We start from the raw sequence: 18,418 nt of genomic DNA, 5'->3' as shown, positions 1-18,418 counted from the left end.
AATTTGTCAGTGATATTCGCTGATCCGATCCGCAGATTCGCACGTCTCATATAAATAACATAATTTATGATATCTTATTTTTAAATTTTTATGTTGTACTTTAACTTAGAATAATTAAACTTAGATATTGTGTTTTTTTTTTTTTTTGTTATTCAATAGAACTTTTATGATAATATTTTAGGAATAAATAGGGTTAAATAGGTAAAAAATTATTTTTTTGGACATTTTTTCTGTAAAAACAACTAAACAGGGCCTTAAAACAATTTTTTTTTTAATTATGCAGATATATCCGATATCCACTTGCGGATCGGATCTGACCTGAAAAACTGCAAATATTGTATTCGAACTGATGAATGTAATACAGATTGGATAGAATTATAAGCTATATTCGATCTGTGTACAATTCTAATTACTGTTAGATTAATTACATAATATTAAATGTAATAATTATATAATTGTAGGTAATAAATTAAATAAAATAATTTTAATTATTGTTTCTTTAACATTATCGATCAATTTTGCGTGCTGTGTTCTATTGTTCCTCATCCTTGCTTGCTCGCTCAATTTCACGCTATCTCGCAAGTGTGAAGTGTTCCTATATATATACACAACACGAGATATTTAATGTTTAAATAAGATTGTTTTTCTTTTGTAAATTAATGTGTACAAATATAAGTCAATGAGTTATAACTCAAATGATATTGTCTTTTCATACTTATCTAAGAGGTTGCGAGTTTAGATATTTTTATTTTTGGTAAAAAAAAGTCCGTAATGATTTATTTGACAATTGATTTTTACCGTAACTTAACATTTTTATTAGAAAAATAAGTTATTAGTTGATATTTATATTTTATATCCGAATACATTGCAAAAAAGTGAGAAAACTAATAACTAAACGAGCTAAACCACTAAAAAATGCCTCTAAATTTTATTATCGATAAAAATGTTTTTACTATTTAAAAACATAATCAAATTTATATTTGTGAATTGAGATCTTCTATATTAACGAAAAACAGTAACCTAACATACGTAATTTTTTATGTGACAATTAATAAGTGAGACTCTAGAATTTAAACATTGACAAGTAAGTCATGTCACATTTTTTTTGTTAATAAAGCAGGTATCTGATCATGAATAAATATATTTAAATGGATGAAGGAATGTGTTGGTACAGCGTCTATGTTAATTCTATTAAATGGATCTCTGTCTAAGCCGTTTCGGATGGAACGTGGCCTAAGGCAAGGGGATCCTATCTCTCCTTTTTTATTTGTCCTGGTAGTTGATGTTTTACATCGCATGGTGGGAGAGGTAGTACAGAATGGGCGGATTAGGCCTCTGTTGGTTGGTAGGGACAGTGTTGAATTGTCTCATCTTCAGTTTGCAGATGACACTATCCTATTCTACCCGCAAGAGGAAGATACCATCAGGAATTATAAGAGGCTTCTGAGATGCTTTGAGATGATGTCGGAGTTGAGCATCAACTTTGAAAAGTCAAGTTTGATTCCAGTCAATTGTGAGCAAGGTTGAACGCGAAAGATGTGTAGCTTACTAGGGTGCAAGGAGGATTCACTACCGGTAAAGTATTTGGGCATATCACTAGGTGCAAACCCAAGGCTTGTCAAAACTTGGAAGCCAGTGATAGACAAAGTGGAAGCGAAGCTAAGTATGTGAAAAGCAAAAACGCTCAATAAGGCAGGTAAACTAGTCCTTATAAAGTCTGTGCTCAATAGTCTGCCTGTGTATTATCTTAGCCTATATAAATTACCAAAGTCGGTGGTGGATAAGTTAATTTCACTACAAAGGAGATTTTTGTGGAGCTCCGAAGGCGGGAAGGATGGGATGCCGTTGGTAAAATGGGAACTGGTGCAAGCTCCGAAAAAACAAGGTGGTCTGGGAGTGGGAGATGCAGTGCTTCGAAATACAACCCTCTTATTTAAGTGGTGGTGGCGATTTCCAAAAGAAGACTGTCCATTATGGAAGAAGATCGTGTGTTCGTGTAATAACTTAAATTCCTCAGAGATGCTTTTTAGCCAAACAATTCCTAAACAAGGCGGCCCTTGGAAAGAAATTTGTAAGCTACATATCAATGATCAACGTGCTAGGGAGAAATTGATTCGGGGATTGAGTTGGGAGTTAGGGGATGGTAGGAGAGTTCGGTTTTGGGAGGATGCCTGGCTACAAAGCGGCCCGTTGAAAGATATTTTTTCAAGACTTTTTTCGGTTTCAAACCAACGTGGTTCTGTCATAGGGGATTGTGGTTTCTGGGATGGATTGGATTGGATTTGGAATTTTCAATGGAGAAGGGAATTGTTCCAATGGGAGCTGGTGAGTTACTTAATCAGCTCCATGAAACCTTACAGTTGGTCATGCTAAACACTGAAAGAGAAGATCGAGTCATATGGAAGTTTGATAAAAAAAAAAGCGTTTATTCTACTAACTTCTTTGTGCAGATTATCCAGGCAGAAATTCTCCCGGAGAGTATCACTAGCTACAGTTTCACTAGCACTATATGGGGAGGTTATGTTTCACAAAGAGTTGAATTATTTGTTTGGTTTGTGTTGGTAGGAAGGATGAATACTAAAGAAAGATTGTGTAGACTAGGTGTTATAGGTCAGGATGATACTCTTTGTGTGCTGTGTAAAAAAGAGGTAGAGCACCTTTTTCATTTGTTTATTAGTTGTGAGTATGCTTGGCAAGTATGATGTGCTTGGTTGTTTGCATCAGGTAGACTATGGTCAGTTCCAGGTACAGTGAAGCAGCACTTAGAAAGTTGGGTTGAAGCTTCAAGAGATAAAACGAGAACACAAACATTTGATGCTTAGTTTTTGTGCAATTGTCTGGAATATTTGCTCGAAAGAAATGATAGGATTTTTAAGAATAAGCACCTGGGCGTGGAGGACATCATCAACAGAACGGTTAACAACTATCAAGATTATCAAGATTGGCAAGGTGATTGTTAATAGCTATGGCGGAGATGCGTAAGGGACTTTAGTGTTTGTTATGATTAATTATTTACTAGGTTGTGGTATTTATTTCATTTTGTATGCTCCATTTTATTGTGTTGAGTTTTTTCTTTCAAAAAAATATATATATTTAACATGTTTTTAAATTATTTAAAGATATTTTTATTAATAACAAAATTTAAAAATATTTTTATGAGCACCAAGATTTTGTTGTGATTTACCCAATTAAACAATAATTCTTTGTGGTTGAATCAAATATTGTTTAACATACGCAATCCCATCCTAGCACGAGCAACACCATCTTCTTTCTTTCATTATTTAATTAACTCTACTTGTGCAACTATACCCTCGTGCAGCACGAGCAAGAATAAACAGCTTGGGAAAAATTTAATTTGTCCTATGTTACCTAACCTTGCCACAAAATTCTTTGAAATAACTAGTAACTAGACATCTTTAATGACAATAGAGATTGGATTAGTTAGTAAGAATAAGATCAACATTTCGTAACCTCAAATCTAATGGTTTTTTTTGGTTATCTGTAAGCTAGAGCAACGTCTTCATAATCATAACTGACTCACGGTAACATAATATACACATAGAAAAAATATAGGAGAATAACGTTTCTTTTTAACAATTTAAATAATAGATTAAAAAAAGTAAGTTTAATTTTAAAAATTAAATTTTAAATTAATTATATATAATTTTTATTTTAAATGATTAGTAAACCTGAAATACAATCTGTTATTCACATTATTCGTATATCCATATGATTTATAAACTAAAAGATTATTTATATGTGCAGGTAAATAAAGAAGTGATTAGCGGCCAAAAATGGTGTAAAGACTAATAAAACTCGTAAACTCACGTCATGTTATTTATGTAATAAACTAATAATAGGGCAGTGCGATTTGACACGTAAACATATAAGTTTTGATACTTATGAAAATAGTTAATAATTTAATATAAAATAATGATATTGTATAAATATTTTTGGTAATTAAGTCCAATTAAATTGGTATATATTAAAAAAAATGCGCATATTTTATCATGTGACTTTTTATTTCTGTTAACAAAAAAATTTTAGAAAAAAGGATAAATAAATTATTGATTTTTTTCTGCAGATATTTTTATTCTTGAAAAATAAAAAATATATTTATGTCCCTAGTTCATGCAAAATGTGGATAAATTAATCTTTCCGTTGAATTCACTCTGTTGAACCAGACAGAAAACTTTGACGTGGCAAACGTGAAACTAATCTGTCCGTAACGGGATGACATGTGGCTATGAACTTTTGGAAACAGGACAAATTAGTCTCCAGGCACGAAAACGATGCCGTTTCGCTACCTCCCCTCCAAACACACTTTAATCCCCTTATGTAATACCTAGAAGACCCATACTTGAGTTATAGAATTACTGAAAACCCTAAGCAAACAAACGATTAAACTCCCTCATCTCTGTTTTTCCCTCCAAAAAATACAACACGTAGAAGAGTGATCGGTGCGGGGTTAAGCCGGTATCATAGGCTAAGAAGAAGGTTACGCTAGAGGTCGTGGTTGTTGTCTTCGTCAGAAGGTAAGATCTAGCGATAAAGTTTTGGTTATTCATGAATGAACTAGTTGTGAAGGCATAATGTGTGCATGTTTACAGTGTGGGTAACAAGGGTGGAATGAACTATAAAAAAGGTTTATAAACTGTCGTGTGTAGGATTAGAAGGAGGGATTGTGCTAGGGCAATGGTGTGTCATTCATAATTTGTGTTTATGTTTTTTGAATTTACACGTAGTTATTCATGGATTCATTTCAGATGGTTGATGTTTTTGTGGTGCCGGTTTTTCACCATGGAGGTAACTTTGTTAGAACAAGTGATGGATCCCTGGTTTATCATAATGGAAAGGAAGAGAGGTTCCCTGAGATGGAGTTGGACTTTGTGAATTTTGGAGACCTTGTGACCTTATTTAAGGGTTTGGGATACCAATCATACAAGGCAGTATATTGGTATGATCCAACAAACGCTGACATTGAATCCAAGCGGAAGATATTAACTGGGGATGCAGGAATCAATGAAATGCGAGAGAGCATAATGAAGAACTAACAGAAATCTAAGTTTCATATATACTTTGACCACCCTGTTGATGATCCTAAGGTTGTTGATGATGCTGCCCAGTATAGAGATAATGCAATGGAGGTAGATGAACTTTTATAGGAACTGAAGACATCCTCTTTCTCAGATGACGGGTGCGAGAGCATAGAAGACGTGTTGTATAAATCTCCACCAGCAAAAATTGAGAGTGACAATACTGAAACTAACAGAAATTGCGGGATTGTTGTTGGCAAGAGAAAAAGAAGTATGAAAGGTAAAAAGAATGTAGTGACTCCGAAGAAGGCAATTGCAAATAAGCAAGGGTTAAAGAAAAAAGCCAAGGATGGAAAGAACAAGATGCAATTTGGGACGAGGGTTAATGCAAGAGGAGAAGGTAGTAGAAATGCGAATGCTAGAACAACTGGTGAAGGTGGGGTTCAGGGGCCTGATGTGCAGCCCAATAATGCAGTGGCAAGTGAATTCTATGTTAGTGAAGTCCCAACAGAAATGAAGGAAATCATGTTTAAATATGAGTCTGAGGATTTACATACTCCCATATCATTCTAGGATGAAGGCCGAGGTAATAAATTTCCTGAGTTTGATGATGATTATGCTTATGGTGAGGGCAGATTTCAGTTAGGAACTAGATTTGCGACTGTTGATAGGTTTAAGGAGGTAGTAAAAGATTCGTTCATTGCTGAGGGTTTGCGGGAACTGAAGTGGATAAAAAATCACAAGGAGAGAGTTAGAGTGGGCTGCAAGGACGAGGAGTGTCTTTTCTTGGTTCATTTGTCATACAATAAAAGTTTGTGTTATTGTAATGGTTAATGACAAGTGCTAGATACAATTTCCCTTTTTTGTTACTAGCTTTTTGATTATCAGTTGTGGATCAAGTAAAAACTTGTTAATGGGTACATGCCATATATGTCTATATATTATTGGCAAACTGGAATCCTTTTTTGTAACAGTTCTAAACATGTATGTTTCCTTTGACAGTTTTAATGTCAGTTATGCAATGCTAGATTATATATTATTTATCAAACTTTAATTTCATACATACTTTGCAACATACATACAGGATAATGGAATCATTTTTACAAAGAACATGGTGATTTTTTTTTTCAACAAATTAACACATTTATTATTTTCCTTCATTGATCAATTCTTACAACTTAAAATAGCAACACTCAAGACAATGAAAATGACACAAACACACCATCCTATTGGATTTTTTTCATCCCTAAAGCTAATATCCTCTTCTCCAAACATGTGATACTGATTTCTCTATCTTGCTTCCCGTGATGCTCTTCAACATCCATAATTTTCTTCTCTCCCAGATACCTTGTTTCAGTCATCCCAAATCTTGTAATGTACTCATCAAGCCACAAAAAGATTTGCAATACGGTTGTCTTGCCTACAGAAAATCAATCCACAGACGTCAGAAAAAATATGGTATTTGAGGATAAGCCCTAACACAAATACAAGAACACATTCAACATAGTTTCTTCCCATACCTTATAAAAGGAACAACCCAAAAATAATCTGTTAGGATTGCTTCGCGTCTTCGACATGAAAAGGATTGCATTTTCTCTATAGAAGCACTTTAGTGAGATGCCATCTTTGCCATCCTTCCCGTTAGGAACCGAGCTCGCAGCGACCTGGTTTCTCTTCCTCCACCTTCCCTTCTTCTCGAGCTTGATGACACTCCATCGGATGCCATGGCAGGAAGTCTTTCATTTCCTCGTTCACCCACTATACTCACTTCACCGTTTCTATGCAGTCGAAGGATTAGGGTTCAGCAATTTGAAAGATTCGGAAGGTAGCGAAACAGCGTCGTTTTCGTGCCTGGGGACTAATTTGTCCTGTTTTCAAAAGCTCATAGCCACGTGTCATTCCGCTACGGACAGATCAGCTCCACGTTTGCCACGTCATAGTTTTTCGTTTGATCCAACGGAAGGGTTAATTTGTCCACGTTTTACAGGGATTAGGGACATGAATGTATTTTCCATTCTTCGAGGACGAAAATATTGGCGAAAAAAAAGGTTAGGAACCTAATTGTCCTTTTCTCAAAATTTTATTATAGGAATTTTGTTATAAAGCATATAAATTTGTATACACAGTACAAAAAATTTTCACAGAGTACAAAAATTTATTTGATATAGCACAATTTTTTTTATGTTGTGCACATAAATTTTTATCTTGTATATTAAAATTTTTGTGTTTAATATATATCTTTGTTGAATACATAGGAAAAAAAGGAGTAGAAGAAGACGACGACGATAATAATAATGATAATGATAATGATAATAATAAAGCAGGATGAGGAAGGAAAAAAAAAAAGAAAAAGAAATAGGAATAGAAAAAGAAGAAGAAGGTAGTGGGAGTAGAACGACGACGTTGAAGAAAGAAGTACGCAGAAGAAGAAGAAGTAGCAGCAATAACATGTATGTACAAAGAAAAAAAAATGTGCGACGACTTGATTGAAAACTTGATTAAAAAAACGTTTAAAACCCTAGTTTTATTGTTTAATATAAGGTGAAAATTCAGGTGTAGTAAACTTCATGCGAAATCGATAAATGAGAGCTGTTAAATAATAATTTAGTCAAATCAATCAAAATATTTAATAATTCTCAACTATCAACTTTATATAAAAATTGACTGTATCTAAATTTTCATCTTAATATAAACTTTTAAAACTTTAGAAAACAGTTAAAATTCTTCTGAAGTTTATAAAACAAAAAAATAATAAAGTAAAAAAATAAGTATTTAATTAATTTTGAAATTAAAATAATAAAATTTAATGTTGACTTCTACTTTATCATCTTATCTTCGTACGCATAAATTTATTAACTTATTCATACATAATGATTTTTCTTTATCCTTATTAATTATTACAACTTCAAAAATATTAAAAATAACTTCATTAGATATATTTTAAAATTAATAATTAAAATTAATTATTAGTATATAATATATATTAAAAAATAAAATATATATTAAAATTAAATTAAATTATATTTATTTAATACATAGATATATAATAATTAATTTTTTTTATGCACGTCATAATTTTTATTAAAGTGAATAGAATTTACCACATGTATTTAATTTTAATACATTATCAGCGTAAAATAATTTTACATGTGTATTCAATTACGTCACGTCATATCACTAAAAATAACTATTTTTTATGTTAACCGCGTGAATGATCATCTAAAAAATAAATATGATTGCACGACTATATACAATACCTTACACTGAAAATATCAAAATTAAACTATTTACAACATATCTAAAATGATCTTCACATGAAAATATAAATACAAATATTAATATAGTTGGTTTAATATTATGAAACAAACAATGTCGTTGTATGTTGTAGCGAGTAGTATTCAAGAACAAAATAACGAAGATTCTAAACTCTGAAATGGACGCCTAATTTAAGTAACCAACCAACTCTTGGTTTGGCAGTGATTACTGATTAATAGAGTGGACCCATCTTAATTTGGAACCCGAAAAGAAGATTATTACAAATTTACAATCGATAATAACTGTTGAATCTTATTTCACTGAAATTAGATCCCTTTCCCGTTCTGTTCTGTGGTGTGTGCGACTGTACTATATAAGAGGCGTCTTCTTCCGACTCCTTTCAACAAACAACTCCAACTCCTCCTCTTTCCTTTCAATTCGGTGGCGTTCCAATCGCATCACGTTCATTCAGATCAGATCTCTTTCTTCAACTTCACATTACAACCTAATTTCTGGTACGCCCCATTTCCCTCACATTCTTCTCTGTCTATTTCTCTCCATCTCCCCCCTATTTTCCCGCTGTTTTTTTCTGTGGCGTTTGAAATTCCCGGCAATTTGTTTATTTTACTCAGATTTGTTTCTGCGGGCGAGTGCGTGTGATTGTTGAATTGGAGCTGCTGGAAATGGCGGGTGAATCGCAGAATTGGGTGCTGATGGTGACTGCTCAGACACCAACCAACATTGCTGTGATCAAGTATTGGGGGAAGAGGGATGAAACCCTAATCTTGCCGGTCAATGATAGCATCAGCGTCACTCTTGATCCCAGTCACCTCTGCACCACCACCACTGTTGCTGTGAGCCCCAGCTTCCAGAAAGATCGTATGTGGCTCAATGGCAAGGTAAAATTTGTTTCTAATGTTTGATTGGTTTTTATCGTCGTGTTTGTACTCCACCTTTGTTTTCTGTTTAAATGTGTAATGGCGGTATAGGGAATTAACACATGCATGTTCATGTAATAAAAATGGCTTTTTTGGTTAAAATGGGAGGAATAAATATGTATTTGTAATGTAGTAGATGAAGAAGTAATGCTGCGATTTACAGTTAACATTATGCACTCTAGACCTTTTGGTCATGTAGGATCTCGGATACCGTGTCATGAACAATTTCTTCTAAAAATTTAAGTCGTTATGTAGGTAGAGGCATATGAATTATTATATATCTAAGAACTGGTATAATTATTTGATCCTTGAGGTCATGTTCCACTGCTTTGCTTGTCACTTTCAGACTCCTACAGGCTTTAGAGAATTGGCGATAACCGAGTTTACAAAGAATTGTGTCATCTGTCTTATTTAATGGTTTAGTTTAAAAAGAATAATTGGAAAGAAAAAGAGAGGACAAAAACACACGTATATAAATTAAGAAGTGGCAACAAAGGAGTGTTTTGGATGTGCCAAGATGCGAGTGTTGATAGTTATCATTCTTTCTTTCAAATTTTGATTCGTGGAATTTGATTTTGCTGGTTAGTGTAGGAGATTGCTCTTTCTGGTGGAAGGTTCCAGAGCTGTTTAAGGGAGCTCCGAAAGCGTGCTTGTGATGTTGAGGATAAGAAAAAGGGTATTAAGATCTCGAAAGAGGATTGGAGCAAATTGCACTTACACATTGCTTCATACAACAACTTCCCAACTGCAGCTGGACTGGCTTCGTCAGCTGCGGGTCTTGCATGTCTTGGTAATACACATGTTTTTAAGTTCTAACAAACCCTAATGAACCTTCATTTTAATATAAGTGAGTGGTTTTCCATAACAACTTCCATTTTCTGTTATTAGTTTATTCCATTGGGAAGCTAATGAATGTCAAAGAAGATGAAAGTCAGCTATCAGCTATTGCAAGGTATTCTTTTATTATTTATGGCTTTGAATATGCAAGGTGTTGTGTTTTGGTTTGGACACCCTGCACTTTGATTTGTCCTGGCAATCATGGAAACTGTTATTGTATACAGGCAAGGATCAGGTAGTGCTTGTCGCAGCTTATTTGGGGGGTTCGTGAAGTGGATAATGGGAAAAGTAAGTTTTGAGTCCATTTTATCGTTTATGTTACACACAGCCTTGTTACTTCAGAATTGATGTGTCATTTCTGTTCCTTTCAAACATGTAGGAAGAAGATGGAAGTGATAGTCTTGCAGTTCAACTTGCTGATGAAAAACACTGGGATGATCTTGTTATTATTATTGCTGTCGTATGTGTCTACTTCCACTCTCTGTTATTGATATTGCCCAAAATTTGTACTTACTAGTTCCCCATATATTTACTAGTTTCTACTTTCTACAGTCATAATATTCTCAATACTATTATTTGGCTGCAATTGTTATCATATTGATTGTTTGTAGATTTTATATTTGATATTTTACTAACCTACATGAATCTAGGATGTAATAATAATAACAACACTAAATTTAGTAATATTGTGATACAATTTCCGAGATTTGCTTCCCAATGTGTTGAAATTTGAAGAGATGGCTTAACACTAGAATACCACCAAAGCCACCTTTCAACTTTCCCATGAGTGCTGTTCTTCAGTTCTGCCAAACATGGCATGACACCTATGTCTATTATAAGTTTATAACAAAGGTTTTAAGACTCGGATACAGAGGGGTTTTAATCCTTTAGGTTGTGGAATGTGCTGGTGGTTAAGTAACATCTGTGAAGGAATTTCCTCATCTCAGAGCCATTTTATTTATCTTAATAGTTAATACTATGTGTTTGTCACATGTCATATTTTTCTCAACTTTCCATCTTATTCATTTATAGGTTAGTTCACGTCAGAAGGAAACTAGTAGCACCTCTGGAATGCGGGAGAGTGTTGAAACAAGTTTGCTTTTACAACATAGAGCAAAGGTACTTCTTTTCACCGCTTCAATTGTAATATTATTGCTTCAAAAAATAATGATAAAAACCTACTATCCAAACATATTTTGTCCAGACTAAGACATTAATTTCTAGCACGTCGTTATTTGCTAACAACGGAATTTAGTTTCTGCTGTTTTTCTACCAATTTTGAAGCTTAAATGTAAACACTAGTTATTGATTATGAAAGCACAAATAACATTTTTGTGGGCCCCAAATTGATATTCAATAGGAAATAGTGCCAAAGCGGATACTGCAAATGGAGGAAGCCATTAGGAATCGTGATTTTGCTTCCTTTTCACGGCTGACCTGTACTGATAGCAACCAGTTTCATGCTGTTTGCCTGGATACGTGGCCCCCTATATTTTACATGAATGATACTTCACATAGGTCTGATAATTTTGACTGTTGGATACCCAGGTCTATTTTATCAGAAAACTAGTGTGGCGCATTTAAGTATTGATTATGCTATTACATTTCAGGATAATCAGCATCATTGAAAAGTGGAATCGTTCAGAAGAATCTCCCCAGGTTTGAACTACTTTATTGTTCATATCCAAATTTGTTATAGTTGAATTTTCTCCTCCATAGGACAAGTTTTGTGCACTTTGTTTCACTTTTCCATTGGATCCAACCATACCAATCATTTTGGACAGAATTTATCAGATAAAAAATAGTGATCTTTGAATAGTTATTTTTTATTTGATGAGAGAGCGCTACTGCTCGAATAAAAAGGAGGAAAAGAGAGAATTGTATGGGCTGATAACTTTTTGCAGTGACATTATGCCTCTGCACCAAAGTCACGCACAAACCCTGCATGCATAATATGTGCAAAAATACATGGCTTTTATCGTTTATTTGTATATACATTGCACCATGCCCTGCATAAATAAACACACATTACAAATCTGGAGGTCTGTATTTATGGTGACCGCTTTGACTTGCAGGTAGCTTATACATTTGATGCTGGGCCAAATGCAGTCCTAATTGCGCGTAATAGACAAACTGCTGCCCTTTTACTTCAGAGGCTGTTATACTACTTCCCTCCAACTTCGGGTGACCTCGACAGGTGCTTTCTTAGTTTTACAAGTTGATACAGTTTTATCATTTTTGTTGATCCTGAGTTCGAGATCCCAACAAAACTCTTCATTCCAGTTACATTATTGGCGACAAGTCCATTACAAAAGATGCTGGGATAAATGGAATACAAGATGTGGAAGCTTTGCCACCACCTCCAGAAATTAAAGATAATATTCCATCACAAAAGTTCAAGGGGGATGTTAATTACTTCATATGCACCAGACCTGGGAGGGGACCCGTTTTGCTTTCTGATGAAAGTCAAGCTCTTCTCAACAGTGAGAATGGGCTTCCCAAGTGAGTTCATGGCAAGTATTCTTCACAAGGTGGATCTACTATTCATCAGGCTTCATTTTGTGGCTTTAATAGCCTCAAATATTTTGACGACAGACAGTAGCCGTTCCAGCATGATTTGTTCTTTCCTAGTTGGCAGTTACAGTTTATTTATGTACCTGTAATTCTTGTTTAAATTATAGTTAGGCTATTTTCTTAGAGAAAAATAAGGCTCGTCTCTCTCCTCTATTGGCACCATAAATTCATTTAGCTTGCAAACTAAATCCATCAGCTTTTTTGGTTGAACAATTTCCCTGCTTTTTTGTTATTTTCGTTAAGAGTTTCTTCCTCCCCCCCCCCCCCCCCCCCCCCCCCTTTTCTCTCTTTTCTTCCTTTGTTTCCTTTTTTAAACGCACCCTTGATGAAAATGATACCCAAGTACCTTAGAATTTAGAAGTACTTATTATGATCTCTCAGTTTATTTAAAACGTCATAAGTGCACGTGTATTTTTGAGAAAAGTAAATATTTTATATGCCTTCTCTCTGTTATATCCATCGGATGCTTACTTTCAATTTAACATTTCTGTAGCACAATATTTGTTAAGTTTACCCGGAATATCTCTTTTTCTTTATTATAATTTTAAAAAAGGTATAAGGCAAATGCTATATTAAGGATCAATTAGAGAATTACAGGTCTAATACTGATCGGTGTTGATTAAGTATGTATTGAAGAAATATTTTAAAACAACTTTTTATTTCTTTTATCCAATGAGTAATGACCAAAAATTATGATGACAACCACCTAGTACAGAAGTAGTGATCCTTGATTGTTGCAGGGCAATGGCTATGGCAATAAGTAAACAGTAAAAGTAACACAATTTCCATGGTCCACACCACCGCAAGTCATGCCTTGACAAAGCACTTTTCCATGGACACAATGAGTCTCTTCTAAAACTACAAAGTCCTTCCCTCCTTTGAGGACCCTTCACACTATACTACACTCTCACGCCTTGTGCTTCCATGGCAAAACCAAAGCTTCACTTGTGGTCCTTTCTCTTCTTCTGCAGCATCTTGCACTGCACACTGTCACTAATCAACCCAGAGGATGAGTTCAGCTGGCTTGCCATGGAATCCGAAGATGTTAACTTGGTGCAAACCCGAAAAAGTTCTTGGAAGAAATGTGACTTTTCAGTTGGAAAATGGGTCTTTGATGAGTCTTACCCTCTCTATGATCCCAACTGTCCCTATCTCAGCACAGCAGTAACTTGTCAAAAGAATGGGAGGCCAGATTCTGACTATGAGAAGTGGAAGTGGAAGCCATTTGGCTGTTCCATCCCAAGGTTTTTATATGTTGTCAAATGATTTGTTAAATGTTTGCATGATCAAGATTGTGATGCATGTTTGGTAGCTAGTACAAAAGATAGGTTATTAAAGCTCAAATTTCAGTTACAAAGTAGAAAACTTAGCATATATTAGTTTGTAAATGAATCCTGCTTATATTCTTTTGCTTGTTAATGTGACATATCTAAATCCTAACAGGTTTGATGCACTGAGATTTCTTGGAAAAATGAGGAGAAAGAGAATAATGCTGGTTGGTGATTCCATAATGAGAAACCAATGGGAATCTCTTGTTTGTTTAGTTCAAGGAGTTATCCCAACTGGTAGGAAAAAAGTGACCTATAATGGTCCTTCAATGGCTTTCCATGCCATGGTAAGATGATAGTCAATAATATTCTCTTTTTTCCATCTAACATTGAATGACCTCAGTTTTGTTTTTTGCTTACAGGATTTTGAGACATCAATTGAGTTCTTCTGGGCACCACTCCTGGTAGAACTAAAGAAGGGAAATCAAAATAAAAGAGTTTTACATTTGGATATGATTGAAGACAATGCAAGGTACTGGAAAGGAGTTGATGTTCTGGTATTCGATTCGGCTCATTGGTGGACTCACTCTGGCGAATCAAGCTCGTAAGAAACCTTTCTCATCTTCTAGTCTTCTACTTAAATTCAGCATCATTTTCTTTTCCTCCAAGTTTCAATTTCTCAGTAAATTAACTTTCTGAGTCTTGATTAATTAAATACCAGATGGGATTATTACATGGAGGGAAATAGGATCATCACAAACATGAATCCTATGGTTGCCTATCATAAAGGACTTAGCACATGGGCAAGGTGGGTGGATCTGAATTTGGACCCCCAAAGAACCCGAGTCTTTTTTCGAAGCATGTCACCTAGACATAACAGGTACCATCTATCTTTATCTGCTGCAACTTACCTTGATTATGTCTTCCTAATTCAGAATGGAATTCATTCTTTGATCTTTCCTTATATGAAGGCAAAATGGATGGAAATGCTACAATCAGAGGCAGCCTATACAATCTTTTAGCCACATACATGTTCCTGAACCAGTGGTAGTGCTACAAGCAGTGCTGAAAAGAATGAGATTTCCAGTGTACCTGCAAGATATTACAACAATGACTGCATTCCGAAGAGATGGACATCCCTCGGTGTATAGAAAGGCAATTAGCGAAGAAATGAAGCAGAAACCAGGTACCGGCCTTTCCTCTGATTGCAGCCATTGGTGCCTCCCTGGGGTGCCTGACATTTGGAATGAAATGCTGAGTGCATTGCTTTAGCTATTAACTATAACAGTATAGCTGTGGAAAATGTAAAGTCAAGGCGTGGTGTTATCATTTGACAAGAACATGGTTGCTCAGGTGTTTGTTTAAGTTTAATGTTATTTGATTTATAACACTGTGCTTGGATCTGTCATTTTGATTTCTTCAAGCTGCCAAATCACTTTTCCTTTGTGATATAAACCAAAGTTTATGAATATGGGGAAAGAAAGTCATGTCATATATTATTAGAAGCGCGAAAAGGTCACAGGTTCAAGTTGTGTAATCAATCACTGATTAAATTATCATGTTAGTCTGCCTACACTGGACCCTTTGGGGTGCGACTCTTCTCCGCATCCTGCGTTAACGTAGCATCGGCCGCACCTTTATATTATTAAAAGGCATTAATGTATAATCTAATTTTTTTCTTACTAAACAAGCAAACTTAAGAAAAGATTGGTGTTTAAAGAGTAATCTTTAATTTTATTTTGCACCACAGAGTAATCCACTCTTTCTCTTCCCCTTGGAATGTGTTAAACACATAATCATGGCTTGTTTGGTTCTCCAACAAAAGCATGACACCTAGTTGCTCATGGGAGAGCAAAATTAGTGCAACAACCAAATGGGGGGCAAGAGGAGCATTTTAACAAAGAAGCTTTTGGAGAAGTGACAGCCTCCTTGAAATGATGCTGTTGAATCATAAAGGCAAAGCGCAGTAAACGGCAAAAGTAAAGGAACAGACATACAAAATATAACTCAACCAACTACTCCTTTGATTGCAAACTCACCAGTCATTAACTAATGTGTTGACTTTAAAATATGAAAAAGCAAAAGCAATTATACTAAATTAAGGTAGCTATAAAATCATGCTAAATGAAGATGGATCTTAAAGATGAAGTAGGCCCTTCAAATATTGGGATCAATTATCAAAATTAATAAAGTACAAATTAATCAAATAACTTCTCACTGATGGGAAATTAACAATTTCAGCTAATGGTCAGCAATGTTCTGCAATACATAAAAAATTCCACTGTGCATGATGTGATTACACCTTGATCATTCAATTTATCAGGCCTCAAAATTTTTTTTTCATTAAGAGAAAGAACATATCTAAGAAGAAAACTTCTTCTTCAACTTAGCAAGCTCCTTAGAATTCAATCCAAAAGCCTTCTCCAAAAGCTCCACCTTTATATCAGAACCAAAAACTGCATTTGGAATTCTCATCAAACCAGGATTCTGGCTATCAAAGCTTCCCAAAATAGTAGCAGGGCCATCTCCAACATTCAACTGAAAATGCAGCATTCCTCTTGGAAAAACCATTACCTCCCCTTTCTCCAGAACTTTGGCAAAAACCTTGTTCTTCGTGTCAACAAATCCTGAATAAATCTTCCCCTCCAGCACAAAAGCAACCTCTGTTGCTCTTGGATGGTAGTGAGGAACATTGATACCACCAACATCAAAATCTGCTCTCACAAATGACACCCCCAGTGTGTTCAAACCCGGAAACACATTTGAATTCACAGCCACAGAAGAAAAACCAGTTTTTTTGAAGTTCCCTGGAAACTTTATCCCAGAGAAGGTGAAATCTTCTATGGTTGCCGCGGACGAGTTCTTGCATTCGAAGACGTTTTCTGGTGATTTGGCTACGCAGAAGTCCATCACTGGATCTGGATCAGAAGCCATAGCAGCAATAATGAATACCAAAAGAAGTAACAGCACTGAAACTTCTTTCAACATTTTCTTGGAATCTAAGTATCTAACTATCTCTTGTAGTACTGGTATCAAAGTTTAGATGATGGTATCAAGAAAACATTGAATGTTATGTCTGAAATTTTCTACTCACTGATGGCTAAACTTAGCTTCACAACTTGCTTCATCAATCATTCAACTCCAATATTTATAGGAATTCATAGTTTGGTTGTCAATTTCTACTTTAAGAACCTTTGCTTTACCATAAAGTGAGGATTGCTTAGTGGACAGAAAATGACAGCATCCAACAACTCATTGTTTGCTACATTCATTGCTTTTTCCTTTGTTTTGTAAGCGAATTGGTCATAAAAAATTATACATGCACGTCAAAAATCACCTACCAAATCAACAACTATGTATTTACTATGTATTTATGAATAAATACGTATGTTATTTCATTTCAACATGTATTCTGCGAATGACTGATTTGGTAACTGATTTTTTTGTCTACACATAACATAAGTGTTTGGTCGTACTAAGCCAGCTGAGTTGTTTCAACTGGCCAGATTATTGCTTAAAGAATAATACTATAATAGTACACCCATCTAAAAGAAGTGAACAGTCCCCATTTATTAGATCAAACAACAGAAAACTCCTTGGTGGAATAGTGGTCCAAACTGAACGAAATTTTGTTTAAAATGCATCAGTTAAAGTAAAGCTTTAAAATTTTGTAGGGGTTGTCCACCAAAGCTTGCGTGCAGACCCATACAAATTGGATGCATAAAGTGACTTATTTTTTACTTAAAAGAAAGATAGCTTTTAGGATTATTTGGAATAAAGTAGTTGGTCAACTTTGGTGTCTCGCACACATGGCAAATATCATAGAGCTCATTCCTTAAAGTTTGTCTCAGAGGCTCATACTCTGTCGTTCATAGACTTGCATGTGCAGAGCAATAGTAAATTTGTAAGGAATACATTTTTCTTAAAAAGAAAATATTTTTTCACACTCTTAATTTTTTTTTTTTTTACATTTTTTTCATGTAATTGAAAATCAATCACTCTAGGTCTGAGGTGTATACCAAAAATCAGTTACTAAATCGGCTAACAACGTAGATTACATATTAAAAATAAAATAAACAATACATATAATTTTTACACAAAAATATAGTAGCTAATTTAACTTTCAGACAAAAGCTAATAGGACTCAATAAAATTATTACTAAAATATGCATCTAAATTTAAAAAAATGATAGTCACTCTTAATTTTTGATGTCACATCTCACATGATAATGTTAATTTTTTTATTTAAAAAAATAAAATATGATCTCTTATATATTTTATAAGTAAGACAAAAAATATTAAAAAGTTAAAAATCACACTTTACATCTTCAATTTAAAAAAATTGAAAAGATTTATTCTCTTAAAATAGAAGTGACATTATCCTTTCTCCTAAATTTAGTATCATTCACATCGTTTCTTTCATCAATTTATAATAAAAAGAAAGTTAAAGTTAATGTGCATTCTATGGCAAAAAAGAAAAATGATAAAGAGATAAAGATTCTCTTTAATA

At 34.5% G+C, this 18,418-nt stretch overlaps 3 protein-coding genes across 3 annotated transcripts; 2 read left to right on the top strand and 1 right to left on the bottom strand.

Moving 5' to 3' along the window:
• Nucleotides 1–8,423: 8,423 nt before the first annotated feature.
• LOC112712159 (diphosphomevalonate decarboxylase MVD2, peroxisomal) lies at nucleotides 8,424–12,853 on the top strand. Its single transcript, XM_025764968.3, has 11 exons — nucleotides 8,424–8,806; nucleotides 8,924–9,190; nucleotides 9,821–10,019; nucleotides 10,118–10,181; nucleotides 10,291–10,354; nucleotides 10,446–10,526; nucleotides 11,099–11,185; nucleotides 11,427–11,584; nucleotides 11,677–11,725; nucleotides 12,142–12,263; nucleotides 12,350–12,853. The coding sequence occupies exons 2-11, from the start codon at nucleotides 8,975–8,977 to the stop codon at nucleotides 12,570–12,572; spliced, it is 1,263 nt and encodes a 420-aa protein (XP_025620753.1). The 5' UTR covers nucleotides 8,424–8,806; nucleotides 8,924–8,974; the 3' UTR covers nucleotides 12,573–12,853.
• Nucleotides 12,854–13,367: 514 nt separating this feature from the next.
• LOC112712160 (protein trichome birefringence-like 36) lies at nucleotides 13,368–15,377 on the top strand. The gene is made up of 5 exons (XM_025764969.3): nucleotides 13,368–13,884; nucleotides 14,084–14,255; nucleotides 14,331–14,512; nucleotides 14,630–14,788; nucleotides 14,880–15,377. The coding sequence occupies exons 1-5, from the start codon at nucleotides 13,565–13,567 to the stop codon at nucleotides 15,178–15,180; spliced, it is 1,134 nt and encodes a 377-aa protein (XP_025620754.1). The 5' UTR covers nucleotides 13,368–13,564; the 3' UTR covers nucleotides 15,181–15,377.
• Nucleotides 15,378–16,045: 668 nt separating this feature from the next.
• LOC112712161 (germin-like protein subfamily 3 member 2) lies at nucleotides 16,046–17,070 on the bottom strand. The gene has a single exon (XM_025764970.3). The coding sequence runs from the start codon at nucleotides 16,894–16,896 to the stop codon at nucleotides 16,270–16,272; it is 627 nt and encodes a 208-aa protein (XP_025620755.1). The 5' UTR covers nucleotides 16,897–17,070; the 3' UTR covers nucleotides 16,046–16,269.
• Between the last annotated feature and the right edge of the window lie 1,348 nt (nucleotides 17,071–18,418).

The sequence above is a fragment of the Arachis hypogaea genome, chromosome 9, assembly GCF_003086295.3.
Source record: "Arachis hypogaea cultivar Tifrunner chromosome 9, arahy.Tifrunner.gnm2.J5K5, whole genome shotgun sequence".
Taxonomy (NCBI): domain Eukaryota; kingdom Viridiplantae; phylum Streptophyta; class Magnoliopsida; order Fabales; family Fabaceae; genus Arachis; species Arachis hypogaea.
This window is presented reverse-complemented; position numbering and strand designations above follow the sequence as displayed.

Bases quoted from the DNA above. Each gene is read 5' to 3' on its own strand.
- LOC112712159 (XM_025764968.3), top strand. From the start codon at position 8,975: ATGGCGGGTGAATCGCAGAATTGGGTGCTGATGGTGACTGCTCAGACA. The intron at 10,182-10,290 runs GTATTCTTTTAT...TATTGTATACAG, and splicing joins CAGCTATCAGCTATTGCAAG to GCAAGGATCAGGTAGTGCTT. The intron at 12,264-12,349 runs GTGCTTTCTTAG...TCTTCATTCCAG, and splicing joins ACTTCGGGTGACCTCGACAG to TTACATTATTGGCGACAAGT.
- LOC112712161 (XM_025764970.3), bottom strand. From the start codon at position 16,896: ATGTTGAAAGAAGTTTCAGTGCTGTTACTTCTTTTGGTATTCATTATT.
- LOC112712160 (XM_025764969.3), top strand. From the start codon at position 13,565: ATGGCAAAACCAAAGCTTCACTTGTGGTCCTTTCTCTTCTTCTGCAGC. The intron at 14,256-14,330 runs GTAAGATGATAG...TTTTGCTTACAG, and splicing joins CAATGGCTTTCCATGCCATG to GATTTTGAGACATCAATTGA. The intron at 14,513-14,629 runs GTAAGAAACCTT...ATTAAATACCAG, and splicing joins CACTCTGGCGAATCAAGCTC to ATGGGATTATTACATGGAGG.